Raw genomic sequence first — 17,329 nt, forward strand, 5'->3', positions numbered from 1 at the left:
ACAGCCCAGCTGTAGCAGGCATTCCTGTTTCTGTTTTACGAAGCCTTCTCCTAATCCGAGTTGCTAAGGAGACAAAGGTGTTTTATCATTTAGGCTCTGTTTTAGGACTAGAAGGAAAGAGCAAAGCATTCCTATCAATAAAAACGCAATCAGAGTGTCACCCTCTTTTTGCTTCAATTTGCCTGACAAACAAAATGCCTTCATAGACTTCAGTGGGGTTACCCACTTTTGAAACCAACTTCACTCTAAAAACAAGCATTTGCAATGCAATAGAACTCGCATTTGCATAAGTTGAAGCGATTGGCATTGTAAATGACAATGCTTTTAGTTATGTTTCAAAAACCAAAACATAAATACAAGGCATTGTCATTTACAATACCAATAGCTTAAACATGCGTAAATGCAAGACCTGTTGCATTGCAAGGGTCCTTCATCAAAAGAACACGAGGGCAACGAATTATAACAATCATCACCAGATAAGTACCAGGAACCTCCGATGGGCGGGTGGATGCAAGGGCTAATATTCTGCATCCAGGTATTTTTCCATTTCCAAACCTTCATAGTGATTTACTCAGAAGACTCCAATTCAAACATTAATGTCATGCTAAGAATAATGGGGTTGCTTGGTTGGACCATGCCAGTGGAAAACTTTTGCTTTTTTTGCCGTGAAGGTGAACCCAGAGAAGATTTTAACTGCTCCTGTAATAAGAATGCGCTATCACGAAACTAGATTCCATTATGGCAATTGCTAAAAATTAAAAAATAAAAAAGAGCGAGAAAAAGAACTGTTCAAGTTAACAACCCACTTGCTCGTCTCTCAAAAACATACTGGCTGCTACTATATTAATTTTGGTGTCCGAGTAGGTGTCTTACTCTCAAGCTACATTTACTCTCTATTATATCTGTCTTACTCCGGAATCTCAGAAGTGACCCAGGAACACTTCTTTTCCTGGCTTACTCTTGGAATTCAGGAGTATTACAAGAGTAAACCACAGTAAAATCATTGTGTACGAGGCCCTTAGTTCTACAGCATTAGTTTATTTAACATATTTGCATGCACGTAGCCAACCTCCCAATCTAACATAGTGGACAGATGTGTGGTAAAACGGCCAAAAGAAAGTCCTGCTTACAGAAAAGTTGCATGGTAAGCATTTCAAAATAATTAATTGAACATGTACATATGGAGTCATTTAGTGTTCATCAATTTAATGCCTTACCCAACTCTTGGTTTTCAATGCTTAATTTAAAGGGGGGGGGAACAATGGGTCTCTGACAGAGTTTGATCAGATTGGCTACGAAATATTCTCAGGGTGAGCCAACCACCACTATTCTCAGGCAGACATTACCATGTACAGTCCACTTCATTTGGGAAGCCCTTCTGATGCCTGGCTGGAGTTTCCGAAAATAGATAATAATTATACATGCTCTCCATGCACTATTAGAAGGCTTCCAGCTCGTCAGGGAAATAGACTTTTTTTTCGTTTTACAGAAATATACTCTCCCATAGAGGCTTGCCTGGGGGGTTGAGATTACATTGGTCACTCAGTCATGTCGCTGTGGCCAACCAAATAGAACTTCAAGCAAAATGTTGCAGTGCTATCGCCATGTTAGCGAAAGTATTTTGGTGAGATTACATTGGTCACTCAGTCATGTCGCTGTGGCCAACCAAATAGAACTTCAAGCAAAATGTTGCAGTGCTATCACCATGTTAGCGAAAGTATTTCGGTGAAAAATCACCACCATACAGGTAAGAATCTCTTAATATGGCAGGTGCGTGGTTTGCAGTCTGTAATTCGGGGGTGGCTAAAATAAGTCCAAAGTCTCTACTCTGATCCTAACGGTTCGGAGGCCTATATGCTTCAGCTTTTTCAAAATTAGTCATTTATAAACGATTGAGGTATTTGGGCAGAATGTTTAATTTTGGGCTTATGTCTAGAGCAATCAACATGAGCCATGATTGTCTGTATATTAGTGAAAACGACTGCAGAAATAGAAATACACATTCTATATTGTATGGCATTTCAACTGAAAAACGTTCAAATGCTTTTTGGGGAAGCCCGACTCTACTACCTGGGGAATACTTTTTGGGGACATGATTATTGAGTTCGGACCAATAGCTTTTTTATATAAGTTTGGAGCCGCAGAGTTATTCAAAAAATTACGGTTGAAGGTTTTAAAGACAGTATTAAGACTCTGATATGGGGTGAGAAAGATGCTTAACATCAGGTATTACTCAGAATTTGCACCAATTTGGGACTCCCCAGGAACACCAGAGTGTATGAAGGATAGGCCGAGCCTTCCTGTGAGGCAGGCCGGAGTATCTATGTGGGAGGACCTGATGTGGGTAGAAGGTTTATTTCCCTGGGAGGTTTTGAGAGTAAAAACTGGGGACAGATTATCTAGGTTCAAATACATCCAGCTTATGTTTTGATTTTCGAAATCTTCCCTGGAGATCGGAGGGGTGTGGGATTCTGAGGCCCCTCTTCAGGACGTCAGTCAAAGAACAAGGAGGTAGGCAACTGGTACTGGCAATTCTTGGAAGTAGAAGATAAGAAACTGGAGGCACCCCACGTGGTTTGGACAGTTGTATCCCATGGAGAGAATATACAACCATTATGGAAGGACTCTTTGAATCTTTTATACTTGGTTGTCACCCCTGCAAACCTTAAACCCCATCATTTCTTTGCCATCAATAGGCTGTATTGGTCTCCACAAAAAATGGCTATGTTTGTGCTGCAGCCCATCCCCAGTGTGTAGAAGATGTGACTGCCTAAAAGCAAAAGATTAACACATCTCTACATGTCCCGTGATCAAAGAATATTGGCATGTAGTTGAAACCACTATAAGGGGCATCATGGGGATATCTATTGTCCTGAATTCTGTGTTAGTTCTTTTTGGGATTGACAAAACTACACGTAGTAGTTCAGCTGAAGGTTTCAGTAAACAGTGTCAGGCGCTCACACAGTGCAGAAATATCGGTGATGATGGAGAAGTTAGTAAAAGGTAGCGACGGTGCCAACGGTATAGAGGGAAACCAGAAAGCCTCTCTAAGGTGAACAGGCACAAGAATGCCTGGACACTTGAAACAAATTAACAACAGGTACTGTGCACACGTGGGATCAAAAACAATATTGGTGATGTGGTGGTTCTTGAGACAAAGAGAAATGTAAATGTCATTAATGGGTTGAAGGCAGTTTGTAGTGTTGAAAATTAGTCTTTATTTCTTTTCTTTATTCGAAAAAACGCCAGCCGACACGTGTTTCATCGCAGGTTAGCGACTGTGACTCATCAGGGCTGTGGAGGCGTGATGCATATCAAGTGGTCTTGGGGTGCGTAAAAACGTCCAGTGGGAAGGTGATCAGCAAGGGTATATGCTGAGTGAAGGTCCGCCGTGCATACGGGTATTGATGCTACGGGCTGTCCTGAGAAGGGTGGTAATGCTCCTGGCCGTGGTTTGCCAAACCACGGCATCGCCGATATTGTTTTTGATCCCACGTGCGCACAGTACCTGTTGTTAAACTACACGTAGTACTCTGAGCAGTAAGCAAAGGGGTCTGGTCTTCTATCTGTTGCTCTTAGCCAGGTGGGAGATCTGCAAACTCTGTACTGATCCATCCCCACCACATGCTATGGAGTGGTTTAAAGTAGCTAAGTGGACGAGTCGTATGGAGGTAGAACGCAAACCAGAAAGATCGGCGTAGGTATGGGACGATCTCATTAGGGGGATCTCATAGGTGCAAAGGCACCGTGCGGCACTGAGGGGCAGTCTATGAACATAACATCACTGTCCTATGATTACAGTAGGTCGACTGACTTGGGGTTGCCGATGTAGTAGTACTTGTATAGCGCACAAATCGACCCATGACGGTATCTCGGCGCTTGTACGCATACCGCTGTGGAACCCTTTCTGGCTTTTTCCTGTGAAGTGCCCACTCCTGAGCACCCCCAAGGTGAAGCCAGGCATCCTAGCGTTGTTGGGCCCGTTGTGTAGATTAAGCAAGCTATTGCCCAGAGTTGCAGAGTGGTACCCATGATTAGAATAGGCACCGAGGCGAGAATGATCAGGTCCGAGGAAATTGAGGAGGTGTGATATGATCGATGGAGGCTCGAAGCGAGCGAATGCAACGGGCCACGAGGCGGATGGAGTGTGTTAAATATGGTCCAAGATTTGCAGACACCATGGTGATATATGGACCAAAAAAAAAGAAATCGAAATGCATTTGTAAATGTGTTACTTCAATAGGTAATAAACACAGTTGAAAGAAGTGTTTACAACAATACTTACTTTAAAAATAAACTGAATGTTCATGTAATAGTAATTAACCAAGGAGGAAAGATTTTGGTGGATTTGCACTCCACCAGGAGAGCTATACTAACCAGCTGAACGTAGGCTACTTTGAAATCCGGACGCTTTACCCGCTGGTTTTTGTGATTCTTCTTCCGGTTATTGCCTGCATAAAAGAAGATAATCAGCTTTGTTAATTTGCAGCTTCAAATGTCGCAGCACTTCAGGAGCGTGGTTTGGGGCGAAATAAGTGCTGGTGAAGTACAGCAACTGGAAAATAAGGCCATCACAAACACACGCACAAGATTCCCTCAAACATGCAGAACAGTAGCCCAAACACTCCCCACTACCCCCCCCACACACACACAGACAGCTTAATTTATATAACATGTTCAGCACATGCAACAGTTGTGAAAATAAAGCCTTGTTCACTCCTGTAGACGAAATACTGCACAAGTATCCGCAAGGCAAGCTCGCCTTACATACCTGGTTTAGAAAAAGGTGGCAGCAGTGCAAGCTAAAAGGTATGAAAAGTGACATTGGGCTACCCGATAGCTATGTTGCTTTAGAAGCCTATATGATCAATGTTGGGGAGCTGCATTCCTGGCTAGTAGTTGAAATCTGGGTGTTTGTAGAAACTACTTCTTTGATGTATGTTGAGTGTAAATCTCTGCAAATGAGGATTACCAGGTCCGAATCTAATAATACCAGTGGATGTCTCTTATTATTTAGTAATGAGTGGTTCTTCAAGATTTTGTTTCATCTGGCCCACAATGCATGAAAGAAAATGTGAAATCCTTGATGACTTGAACGACTGCTCTCCACTCCCTGTATTTCAATCTTTTTTCAGTGTGCAACAAAAAAGGAAAAGTGCAACATGCGATGGGGCAGAGAAGGTGCACCCAAGACAGCACTTTGAGTGAAGCAATGGGAAGAGAAAAGGAAATTGAGGAGTTTTACATTGAAGACTTCAGTGCATGTAAAGTTGCAAACTTTCCTCAGTTATAGACTATAAAAGTCACTTCATCAACAGAAGCAGGTGTAACTGCTTTACTGGCATTAGCTGCAGTTTTGAAGGTTTTATTCTTTTTGTCTTCTTGACATTGTCCTAACAAATATTTGTGACCTGTTAAAAGCACTTATTTTAAGGAGCATATACTCAGCTTAAACAGCAAACAGCGAACCAACTTGCCATAGTCATTCCCTACAATCAGTGTAACAGTCCACAAACCTGCTATATACAGAGACTGTGTTTTTGCATTGGACCTTGTACAGTTCTCGACTCCCTTAATAAAGGTTTGTGCTGTACCAGTTTTGCATACATACATAAGGATATGTTGGAGAGCACGATCAGAATATGCAATACATCAATTTTCAGCAAGATTATGGATGCTTCAAAAATGACGGATCAAAGCTCTTCAGTGCTTACTAAACAAAACTGATTTGCATAAGACAGGATCATTGGGCCACACTCACAAAAAGATGCACTACGCAATGATCCACAGAAGTGGATACACTGTGCATGTTGAGAGAAAATGTGAAGTTTTTTTTTTTACTTGGTGCGTGATGCGTGTCTCTTGTACATACAATGCAAACCTTTTCATCTATGGAAAGCACCACTGTGCCAAAACTGAAAGAAATTGTTCACTCTGCAGCTGGCTAGAGAAGAGAAACCACATACAAATCACCACATCGGTTTTATGCTTTTTCCTGTTACTAAAGGCTTATCTCCAAGAAGTGGAGACAATCAACTAATACAATTAGAGGAATTCGTTTCTGAATACGAGAAGGCTATTCTTGTGCTCAGATTGTGGACTGGGTCCCCTTGATAAAGGCTCGAAGGTGGTGTGTAGGTCATGCACTATCTGACTGAAGTGTGTTTTAACTTGAACACCCGCCGAAACTAGAACAATTTTGTCTTGCCAGGGTGGTCATTAAAGTCAAAACAACTAGCGAGTGTCCTTTAGTAACAGCGCATTTTGCTTCCAACACTTTTTATTGTCAAAGTAAAATAGAAGCATGTTTCAGAACCCTCCACTCGTTGCAAAGAGCTCTGCAGTTCTTATCAAGCGGTCACTACCCAACATCAAGGCAAACACGGAGGCTATGCACATTACAACTGTTTAGTTTGAATGAGCCCAACCCAAAGAAGCAGTGTTCCCCTTTAAATTAGTAGTGTCTGATGATGTGAACTTCCCAGCTGTGTTTCCAAGCACGGACATCCCGCGCAGCCTCTAAAACAGCAGTGCTTTACCCTGGGAAGAATGCAGCTGATCATATGGATTTTACGTATTTGTAAATAGAGGGCATCAACATGAATCTCTAGAAGCCTGACCTCAAGATGGCGGGGCCTGGCCCTAAGAGAGCGCCCCTGTTGTAGCTATCGGCAACTAAATTAGTAACTTAGCCTTCTGTAGTTGCTGCGACGTGGAGCTTCATGTCTACCTTTCCCTATGGCACCAAGCCGGGAATCAATCGGCACATACTGTTCGGAGGATGTTCTGATGGGGGACAATATTTGAATGCGCACAGCTGTTTCCTCTGCATAGTCTGGGACCACATACCATAGAGGATGTATTGTCTGAATAATTTGATACCCTTTACCACTATCAACAAGTCAGATACTATGCACAAATGATAATACATGCTCTGAATGTGATACCCTCTTCCATGTAAAGAGAACTGACTAACTAAGCAAAAGGTAACCCCCAAAAATGCCAGACCGTGAAGAGGCGATATAAATGTTTAACTCTAATCAGACGTCAGAAATTTTGCAAGCTAAAGACTTATTTCCTATGTGACACAATACAATATATTTGTCTAATTCCTGTAAAGTTAGGATACTGGCATTCTACATCCAATGAAAAAAAATGTGCCCACCACTAGCGCCTATGGTGGTTTGGTTAGGGTGTTTATGCAATTGCTGAACATTAAGAATCTGGTGCGTATGCCTTCATAGTTGTAAGAATGCTGCCGCATCAAGAACATGGCAACCGATACCTCTATTTCTCGTGTGGCCCCGTAGCGTCCCTCAAAGCTGCCAGTTCTTCTGCGCTATATGCCTTATCCTACTCGGAACTCGGCCGTCTACATGGGCTCTTTACTGTCTGCTTCCCTGTTCTCCCGCTGCCCCCTTTATCCTTGCCGTATGAATCTCCCATTGTTCATATGGTGCCTACACCAACATCTTATGAACTGGGTTATCACGGTGCCAACATCAACATCTGGTGATCTTACTTCTAAACTTGCCTATTCTGCTACTCTATCTCCTTGTACACTTTTCGGAACTGGACTGTGTGCTTGGACTGCTTACTCTCCGTCTCCCGCTGCCCCCTGCTGGCCACCTATTCCTATTCCTTGCCTGAGTGACTCGGCCACTGTTCCTACGGTGCGCCTTGGTACCCTACTTCTTCCTGATGCCCCTACCTGTATTGGGACCCGCTCCATACCTCCAACTTACGCGTAGCTTCTGGGTTGCAGCCTCTGAGCATCACTGCCCTCAGATTCTCTCCCAGTACCGCCTGCTCCCAGAGCAGATATTGCCCACCACTTCTGCATCGCTGGGCCCTCCCTGGCCGTCCATCCTCCCATGATGGCTGGATCTTTTATTTATTTTTATTTTATTTATGAAGTTTTCTATAGCGCTGTCAAGACCCAGAGGTAACAGAGCGCTTTACAGTAGAGAATAGCATATAATCAACAAAAGCAACAAAAGCATGACATATGACAGGTTTTCGACAATCCACGAATGTCACAGTGAGCGCTGCATATGTGTACTGCAGAGCTTATTTGGTATCAAGGGTTCAATACACTTTACAGAATCACATGTAATCCCCAAAGGTATGACATAGGAAAGGTATTGACAATCCACGAGAAAAAGTAGGAGCTGCATAAATGTACTGCAGAACTTCTTTGGTATCAAGGTTCCATGCGGGCACAAAGTTTTGGTGTTGCAGTCTGTTTTGGTTTTAGGTATGATGAGCAGGAGGGAGTTAGAGCTTCTCAGATTCCTGGCTTGACCAGCTTATTTGAGTTTTTTTGCCAGGTATTCGGGTTTGCCGGTATGGAGGGCTTTGAGGGTTAGGCAGGCCGTCCTGAAGCTACTTCGCATTTCTACTGGTAGCCATTTGAGTTCTTTGAGTGTCGGGAGATGTGATCAGATTTTTTGATGCCGGGGGTCATTCTGGCTGCCGCATGTAATGTTCTTTTGATCGGTGCCAGGTGTGATTTAGGAATACCTGTTAGAATTGCGTTCCCATAGTCCAGTCTTGACAGTACCAGGGATTGAGTGGCCAGTTTGAGATCCTGGTTATGAATGTAGGGTTTGATTTTGTTCAGAAGTTTGAGGTTAAAGAATGCGCTTTTGGCAGAGCTCTTAATGTGTTTCATCATGTTTAGTTTTGGGTCCAGGGTGACGCCGAGAGATTTAACAGAGTCTGCTAGAGTAAGATTCCCTTTGAGTGCATCGATTGCCTTTAGCCATTCAGTGATTTGAGGGTTGTCATCCTTGTTCGAGATGAGGAGTGTCTCGGTCTTGTCTGGATTTAGTTTCAGATGGCTGTTTGTTAGCCATTCTTGAACATCTTTCAGGACATCATTTAGTCTTTGGATGTCAGTGAGAGAGGAGGTTTCCAGGTAGATCTGAGTGTCATCCGCGTAGAGCTGGAAGCGGATGTTGGTTTTATTGAGTAGTTTGGCGAGCGGTTCCATATAGATGTTAAAAAGCTGTGGAGAGAGCACCGATCCTTGGGGGACGCCCTTGTTAACTTGCTGAGTTTCGGAGGTGAAGTTCTTGATTTTTATTAATTGGGTGCGGTTGTTTATAAAGGAGGAGAACCACTTGAGAACTACCTCGCCGAAGCCAGCTCTTTCTTGGAGAGCCTTGATGAGGAGTTTGTGGTCCACTGTGTCAAATGCTGCCGAGAGGTCAAGGAGAATGAGGAGGCAGCATTTGTCTGAGTCTAGAGAACCATGGATGTCATCTATGATGTTCAGCATCACGGTTTCTGTGCTGCAGCCCTTTCTAAAGCCAGACTGGTGGGGGTCTAGAAGGTTTATGTTGTCCAGGTGCTGTGTCAGTTGATGAAGAACGCAGGGTTCAAGTGTTTTTGAGAGCAAGGGGAGGTTGGATATAGGTCTGAAGTTGTTCAGATCTGTCGAGTCTAGACCGGGTTTTTTCAGCAGGGGGTGTGACTTGTCCCATTTTTAGGCAATCAGGGACCACTCCATTTTTTAAGGAGCTGTTTATGATTTTGCCCCAAATAGGTGCAAACGCGTGTTTTAATTTCTTGATTAGTAGGGGAGGAATGGGATCAGAGATGTGGGCTGATGGTTTGGAGGACGCGATCAGCGAGATTATCTCTGTTTCTAGAACGGGACGAAAGCTGAGCCAGGGGGTGGGAGAAGAGCCAGGGGGTACAGCCGAGCTGCTCTTCTTAGGGAGTGATTCATTGATGTCTAGTGATAGTTCGATTCTTGCTATCTTATCGTTGAAGAAGTGAGCAAAGTTATCACAGAGTTCTTTGAACGCCTGTACAGAAGAGGACACTGGTTTGGAGGTTTGTTGTCTGATGATGCTGTAGAGTTCCTTCGGTCTGTTTTTGGCCTTGTCCAGTGCCTCGCGGAAGAAGTTGGATTTCCTATTTTTGATGTGGTTGTTGTACTTCCTACCGGCTGATTTCAGTTGGTCACGAAGGATGGCAGTCGGGTTATTTCTCCATTTTCTTTCTTTGGCTCTTAGGATTCTCCTTTCTGTGTTAAGGTCATCTTTGAACCAAGTTCTAGAAGGAGTGGTTCTGCTTCTTTTGAGCTTTAGTGGAGCTAGCTTGTCGAGAATGGCCCCTAGCTCGGAATTGTACCGATCAGTGAGATCTTTGGTGGAGAGGTGGGCTTTGTTGTCTGGGAGGAGTGAGCTTAACTGCGCTCCCAGGGTATCCAGGGGTACATGGGAGATGTTTCTCATCCATTTTGGGGGGTCGTGTGGAGGTTGGTAGGAGATAGTGGGGTGATTAATATGAAACAGGATCATGTGGAGGTCTGACCAGTCGACGGGAAGTATGTGGTTGATCGTGATAGAGTTCTTTTGCAAAATGATGGCATCCAATGTGGCTCCTTTGTAATGAGTTTCCTCAATGCAGTGTTGTTTAAGGTTGTTATCCTCGAGGAGGCTAGATAGCGATTGGATTAGAGGGTTGTGTGTCTCGTTCCATCGTAGATTCAGGTCCCCAAGAATTAGGCTATTGGAGTCGCCGAGTGCACCTTGTGTTATCAGGTCGGATAGTTGTTCTCCAAAAGCGTTGTTTCTGCCTGGGGGGTGGTAGAGCAGGTGACATGGTAGAGTCATTGTCTTTGGTCTTGAGGATGGCGGATAGACATTCAAAGGAATTGTATTCGAACGAGGTGATTTCCGAGATGGCCAAACTATCCTTGTGGATGAGAGCTACCCCTCCTCCTCGCTGCTCTATCCTGTCTTTGGTGATGAGGGAGAAGCCAGGTGGTACGAGCATGTCTAGACAGGGAGAAGATAACTTATTCAACCAGGTCTGCGCGAGGAACGCAATGTCCATATCATGAGTGAGGATAGCCTCGGCTAGTTCAGTTGCGTGTAGTGAGGCCGATCTGCAGTTGATTAGTACGCAGTTAGTGAAAGGTGTCTGATTTCTGGTAGTTCTATCTTTAGTCGCCCTCGGTATGGCGGTCAGGACAGGATGTCTCAGTGGTTTGGTGCAGGGAAGGTCTTTCCGGTGTCCTGTGATCACTTGAATTTTGGATTTAGGAGATTCTGAGGCGGGAATGTGGTATGCAGCAGCTAGAAGGACTGCTTCACAATCTGACATTGGTGCTTCTGTTCTGGAGGGCCTTGAGGTCGGGAGTTTTGTATCTGATAGAGTATGGATCTTGGTCTTAGGGAAGGGGGCTTTGGTTTTTGGGTCCTTAAGTGCTTATGGTTCTGGGACCCAGTCGGGGGGACCGTGTAGATGGGTACCAGTGGGTTCTGCGAGCCCAGGGGGGCGGTTGGTGCTGACGGCGTACGGAGACCTGGATGGGAGTTTCAGGTGTTTACGGGCTATACCTAGGTTGGAGAGGATTTCCGTTAGGCCCCGGGAGATTGCGTCTATCTGGCTTTCAAGAGCCGCGAGACGCTGTGGCACGGAATCGAGGGAGGAGTTGGGGGCATCTAGGGTGTTGTCGTTCAGGTGGAGGAGTTGAGGTCTTTTAATGGTGGAACAAGTCGGGTTATCCTTTTTTGGGAACGAGGGAGAGGTCGGAGATAGAGGAGGGGACGGGACAGTGAGAGGTTTTGAGTGTCTGAAAGCTGGGATGAGGCTCGTGGGGAGGGTGGTCCCTGTCGGCATATCGTATCTGTGGGTTTGCTGGGGAGGGATCCCATACGGAGGCGGGGTATCGTTATCCGTACAGAGCTGAGGGATATGGTAGGTGTGGGAAGTAGGATGGCTGGCATGGGGAATTGAGGATGTGGTTAGAGTTTTCTGTGTGGTCGGTTGGCTGGGAGCGTGCATTGGAATGTGGCGGGAGAGGAGGAGCGTGAAGGGCCGTGTCGGTATAGCGGAAGGGAGGGACAAAGGCTTCTCTGTAGGTAGTGGATGTGGGCGAGGTGCGGATAGGGGTGGGGTGCGGTAGGGATGGGAGGGCTGATCTTAATGTGGGAAATAGGGAGTCGAAGGCTTCAAGGTTCTTATTGTTAGCCTGAATGAGGACCGTGCCGTTCGTGTAGATGGTCACGGAAGTGTACCCTCTTCCAACCGAGCTCATAGGGAGTATAGAGGTTAGTTTGCAACTGTGGGAAGTGGATGTTGTTTTGGCGATATACAGTTGCCTTCTGATCAAGGAGATCCAGTCTTCCGGTCTCTCAGTGTGGAATATCAGGTCCATCTTAGTCGGGCCATTGGAGGCCGAGTGGTAGATGTCTGTGATTAGGGTTTCTTTGTGTTGGCGGATAAGTTTCTGTTTGAAGAGGCGTCTCATTTTTGTAGAGAGGTGAGGGGGGAAGAAGATGGTGAAAGAGTTCCGGCTGTGGGGTATTAGGTGGGGAGTTAGGGCTTGGGTGGGAAGGGAAGGTGAGTCACGAGCCATCGTGACGGTATAGTGACCGGCGGGGTGCACGTGTGGGGGGAGGTGGCAGGATAGGAACGGGGGTGGCAGGATGAGACGGGGGGGCTGCTAGGGGAGGAGGGAGAGAGTAGAGTTCCAATCACCAGGGCTGAGCGCCGGCACGGCTCACCTGTATCTGTGCTGCGGAGTCCTGTGGATCAGTATAGCTGGGATCCGTGGGCTGGGCAGTCCTGGTGGAGGTGTAGTTCTTAGGAAGGGGCTGCTGGGTGGCCGGAGAAGGTAAGAGTCAGGTCGCCAGGGATTAGCGCCGGCGCAGCTCGCCTGTGAGGCGGACACCAGCGGAGGTCGATCTAGGGTGCTCCAGTGAGGCTTCGGTCGAGTAGAAGATGATCCAGGTGGCTCCAGTGAGGCTCCGATCAGGAAGAGTCCATGCGATCCGCCATTTTGAGGCCAGGCGTGGAGGTGTTGAGCGGCAGGACTTGGGCAGCTTAGGGGAAGTGCAGTGTGTGTGGAGGACAACAGCATAGGTGGCTCCAGGGTGGCTCTGGTGAGGCTCAGTTAGGCTCTGGTCAAGTAGAGGTTGAACCAGGCGGCTCCAGTGAGGCTCCGATCAGGAGTCCTCACGATCCGCCATGTTGAGGCCAGGCAGGGGGAGCTGAGCTGGGAGCCGCCGAAGTCTTAAGGGAAGTGCTGTGTGAGTGGCCGATCACAGCGGAGGACACTCTCGGGTGCTGAAGTAGGGCTTAAGACGAGTATGGGACGGTCCAGGCGGCTCTAGTGAGGCTCCGATCAGATGGAGTCCTCACGATCCGCCATTTTGAGATCAGGCATGAAGGAATCGAGCTGCGAGATTCCAGCAGCTTGAAGAAAGTTCGTCGTGTGTGGCGGACAGCAGCGCAGGTTGACCCAGGGTAGCTCCGGTGTGGTTCTGGTCGAGAAGTGGCGTTTCAGGCGGCTGCAGTGAGGCTCCGATCAAGCGGAGTCCTCACGATCCGCCATTTTGGGTCCAGGCGAGGCGGAGCCGAGCTGTGCGACGCAGGCAGCTTGGGGGAAGAGAATCCGTCTATGCGGATTTCCTTTAGCTGCGTGGAGGATATCCCGGTGGTGTCGAGGAGCGGGTAGAGGTCAGGGCGGCTCCGGTATGGTGAGGCTCCGATCCGGTGGTGTCCTGGGGTCGCGTGAGAACAGGCGAGTGTTGATCCCCAGAGGGGGAGATCCGGCGAGCAGACCCTGTTCTCCTTAGCGCGAGTCAGGCGGCACTTCTTGAGTCAAGGTATTCGTTGCGGGGCCAGGAGCTGGGCGGTGGGCATCGTAGGGGTGGGCCAGCTGGGGGGGCACTGCTAGAATAGTAATAGTAATTTTTCGTGTCCGTGCCCGGAGCTCGAATTCGGAGCTCTTGACCCAGCGCCCATCTTCTAAGAAGGATCTGACCTGATTGCTATTGGATGCAACTCCTTCACCATCGCTTACCCTCCTAACCTTTCCAAGTCTGCAGCTAAATCCTTTAAACATTCCCTCCTGAGAAGACACCCTGAGACTCTGATCTCTGTCCTCTACTTCAACGCCGACAGGGGAATCATTACCAATTACATTATTTTCTATATAAGGAAAACAGCACTATGGCGCACTACCATATTTAACGTACTTAGCATACCCAATGCAAGGAACATCCCCTATGGGTCCAAACTCACGATCATGCCTTCCCAAACCCTTAAAGCCGACCTTACCATTACCGCCTACAAAAACGGCATTGTCATGATCCAAGCATCTGACATGGATCTCAACAAATTTGCTGACTTCTTCCCCATTCTTAAGAAACAAGTACTTCACTCCTCCATGCACCCCCTGGGCCTGCTGTTGCCCCCTGACTCCCTTCGCCGTGCCTGTCCACTCAACTCCAACTCCTCGAGTATGGGCCCCCCATCTAGACCTATTAATGCTGCTACTACTCCCCATTCCACTACCTCTCTCACTCCCACAGGTCGGATTGGCACAAACCCTCCCAACGTGTTCTCCATTCAGTCCAAGTCCAGCGATAGAATCTCACCTATTGCGTTCATAGTGCTCCCCTCCACTCCCCCCAACCCGTAGCATCCGCCAATATACCTCTGCCGCAGCCCTCGCCTCTTTTCCTCGCTCCTTGCCCCCTAGCCTAGCAACTAACAATCACCCCACCTCCAGCTCACCTAACTTTCCCCGCAACAGTCCCAGAACCACCTCCTCTCGGAGATTGCCTAGCCCTCCTCTCCCACCTCCTCCCATTAACCTTGCCATTGGGGGGGTCGCGCTCCCCTGCCTGACCGCTCATGCCTCCAGACCCTGTCCTGTCCCCCTGGTCCCTTACCCGCAAGCACAACCAACACCTCTGGACTTTTAAACCCTGAACACCAGAGCATCCATCATAGTTTAGAAAATCCAGAAATCCCTATTTGGTTAGAGGAACATCCTTCTCCTCATTGAACACTCTTTTGCCATCTTTAAGCCCTCCCTTAACTCAGCCCTCCCCTGCTCACCATTCCCACCCTCCAGCCCATGCCGCTGGCCAGCAGACACCTTCGCCCTCACCAACTCCCAAACTACCTCTCGGAGGAGGAAACTCTAACCCTCCTTACATCCTACATGACCTCCCCCGACGCCCCGTCCTCCTAACAAGGAAGTTGATTGCCTGATTCCCACTATCACAATCAACATCAATAGATCATCATACTTCCATAATAGAGGGGTAAACAGCTGCAACTTAGCACAAGTACGTTTAACCTCCCCTTCTTACAACACTCGTACCGATTCTCCACTCTCTGGCCTCCTTATTAACTGTTGTTCAGATGCAAAACACGCCTCGGACATCTCCGCCCTCATCCTAAGCCATAAAACAGATGTAAAACAGATCCTAACCTAGACGTGGCTCAATGATTCCTCATCTCCTTACCTTGATTTTTTGGTCCTACCTAGCTATATCATTAGACTTGATAGACAAATTAAAAAAGGGGGGAGGCATTGCATGCATCTACCGCTCAGACCTCCTTGTCACAGAACTCCATGCAGAACCCACAGACTCTAGTGAATATTTTGCTCTCTGCATTAGTAACAAAACTACTCAGTTATGCAAAGTGCACATCTTCTTCCACCCCCCCAGGCAAGAACAACACTTTCACGGATCTCCTCTTGGAAATAATCTCTGCTAAGGTCTCCCCCACTCCAATGACATTTTCCTTGGTGATTTAAATCTGCATTGGAACGACTCCAATGATATCCAAGTCAACGCTGTCAAAGTATTCCTCGCTGACCAATCACTCACCCAGGCATGCACCCTACCTACCCACCCAAAAGGCGCGTTTTTGGATTGGATAATCGCTAAGGCATCAGCGGGCAGGCTGAATTCAATTGAGTCATGCGACTGGTCTGGTCAGACCACCACGCCATCACCTTCACTATACCGGACTACGGCCTGAAATGTCTTGAGCAACCGGTACAACCAGAACACTGGCTCAGAGACACTACGAGCCTTGACCTCGAGAAGCTGAGAGCTCACTGTGTGAGCGACCTTCACGCCCCCCCTCCCCAATCTTTCTACGGTCAACAACCTCACAGAGCACTACAATTCGGCTATGACTAACATTTTGGATGATCTGGCCCCGTTAAAGCTCAAAAGGTCCCCAATCGAAGACAAAAATCCCTGGTTCAGCGGACCCCTCAATAGCGAAAGGAGAGCTCTCCGACCTAAAGAAAGAAACTGGAAACAGCACCCCTGAGCCTCCCTTCTTAAACGTCTCCGCCAGGCCAGAAATACTTACAACAATAATATCCTCTTGTCCAAAAAAAAAAAAAAAAGAAGTTCTTCAAATCAGAACTGGAAAATTCCAAGAACAGACCCCGCAAACTCTTCGAAATAGTCAAACTTCAATCAAACAAACTAGCGAAGTCATCAAAAGAAATAACTAAATCCTAATACAACCAAAATCAACTCACTAGGTAACTAACTCAATGCCACCTTCAACTGCCCTTCTCCTCCTACTGGAGCCCTTCTCCCCTCTCGTCCCCACCAAACAACACCCAAAACAAGGCTCACTGGTCCAACTTCGAACTTTATGATGACCAGTCCATCTAAAAAATTCTAGCCTCCTTAAAACCGAACACCCACATCAACAACCCTCTACCCGCCAACTATTTGGCGGGGACCTCCCCACTTATTGTTCCCATCTGGACTACAATTAAAATGCTTCCCTTCTTCAAGGGTCCATACCCGACTCCCTGAAAACCGGGCAAGTCATCCCCACCCTAAAAAAAAAACTCTGTACCTGGAAATTCCAGACAACATCAGACCTATTTCGAATATTTCTCTTCTTGCGAAAGTGCTGGAGAAATGTGTGCAGCTACAACTAAGATAACACATCGACGAATTCAATTTACTTGACGATTTCCTATCTGGGTTCAGGCCTGGACATAGCACTGAAGCCAGTATTCTTCACATCGTAGAGGATGCTCTCCTAGCCCTTGACCAAGGCAAAACCTGTCTCTTGATCCTTCTGGATCGCTCCTCAGCCTTCGACACAGTCAACCATGAGAAACTTCTTGAACGCCTCGAACACAGGATGGGTCTAGGAGGTACAGTCATCAAATGGTTTGGTTCATTGCACTAGAACCGCACCCAGGGATTCTTAGTCAACAACAACCTATCTGGTCCTTCCCTGATCTCTATCTGTGTCCCTCAAGGCTCTACTCTGTCCCCTAACCTCTTTAATCTCTACCTTGAACCACTAGCTGAATTTCTTTGCACTGCCAACATCTCTATCCACATGTACGCCAATGACACTCAGATATACATCAAAATCTCTTCTCTTGATGAGATTACCTATCCGAACGATGCCCTAAATCCGATTGTTCAATGGCTCGCCAACAACCAGCTCAAATTGAATGCCCAAAAAACGGAGTTCCTTCTCATCTCCCCCCCAAAAAAATCCAATGACATCCCTG

At 46.9% G+C, this 17,329-nt stretch overlaps 1 protein-coding gene across 1 annotated transcript in view; it reads right to left on the bottom strand.

Moving 5' to 3' along the window:
- The window catches only part of MRPL23 (mitochondrial ribosomal protein L23), a 145,651-nt gene that overhangs the window by 94,157 nt on the left and 34,165 nt on the right, over positions 1-17,329 (bottom strand). The window contains exon 4 of the mRNA XM_078682740.1: positions 4,378-4,451. Within this exon, the coding sequence (XP_078538866.1) occupies positions 4,378-4,451 (74 nt within the window). The remainder of the gene's footprint in view (positions 1-4,377; positions 4,452-17,329) is intronic.

This window comes from Lissotriton helveticus, chromosome 3_1 (assembly GCF_964261635.1).
Source record: "Lissotriton helveticus chromosome 3_1, aLisHel1.1, whole genome shotgun sequence".
Lineage (NCBI taxonomy): Eukaryota > Metazoa > Chordata > Amphibia > Caudata > Salamandridae > Lissotriton > Lissotriton helveticus.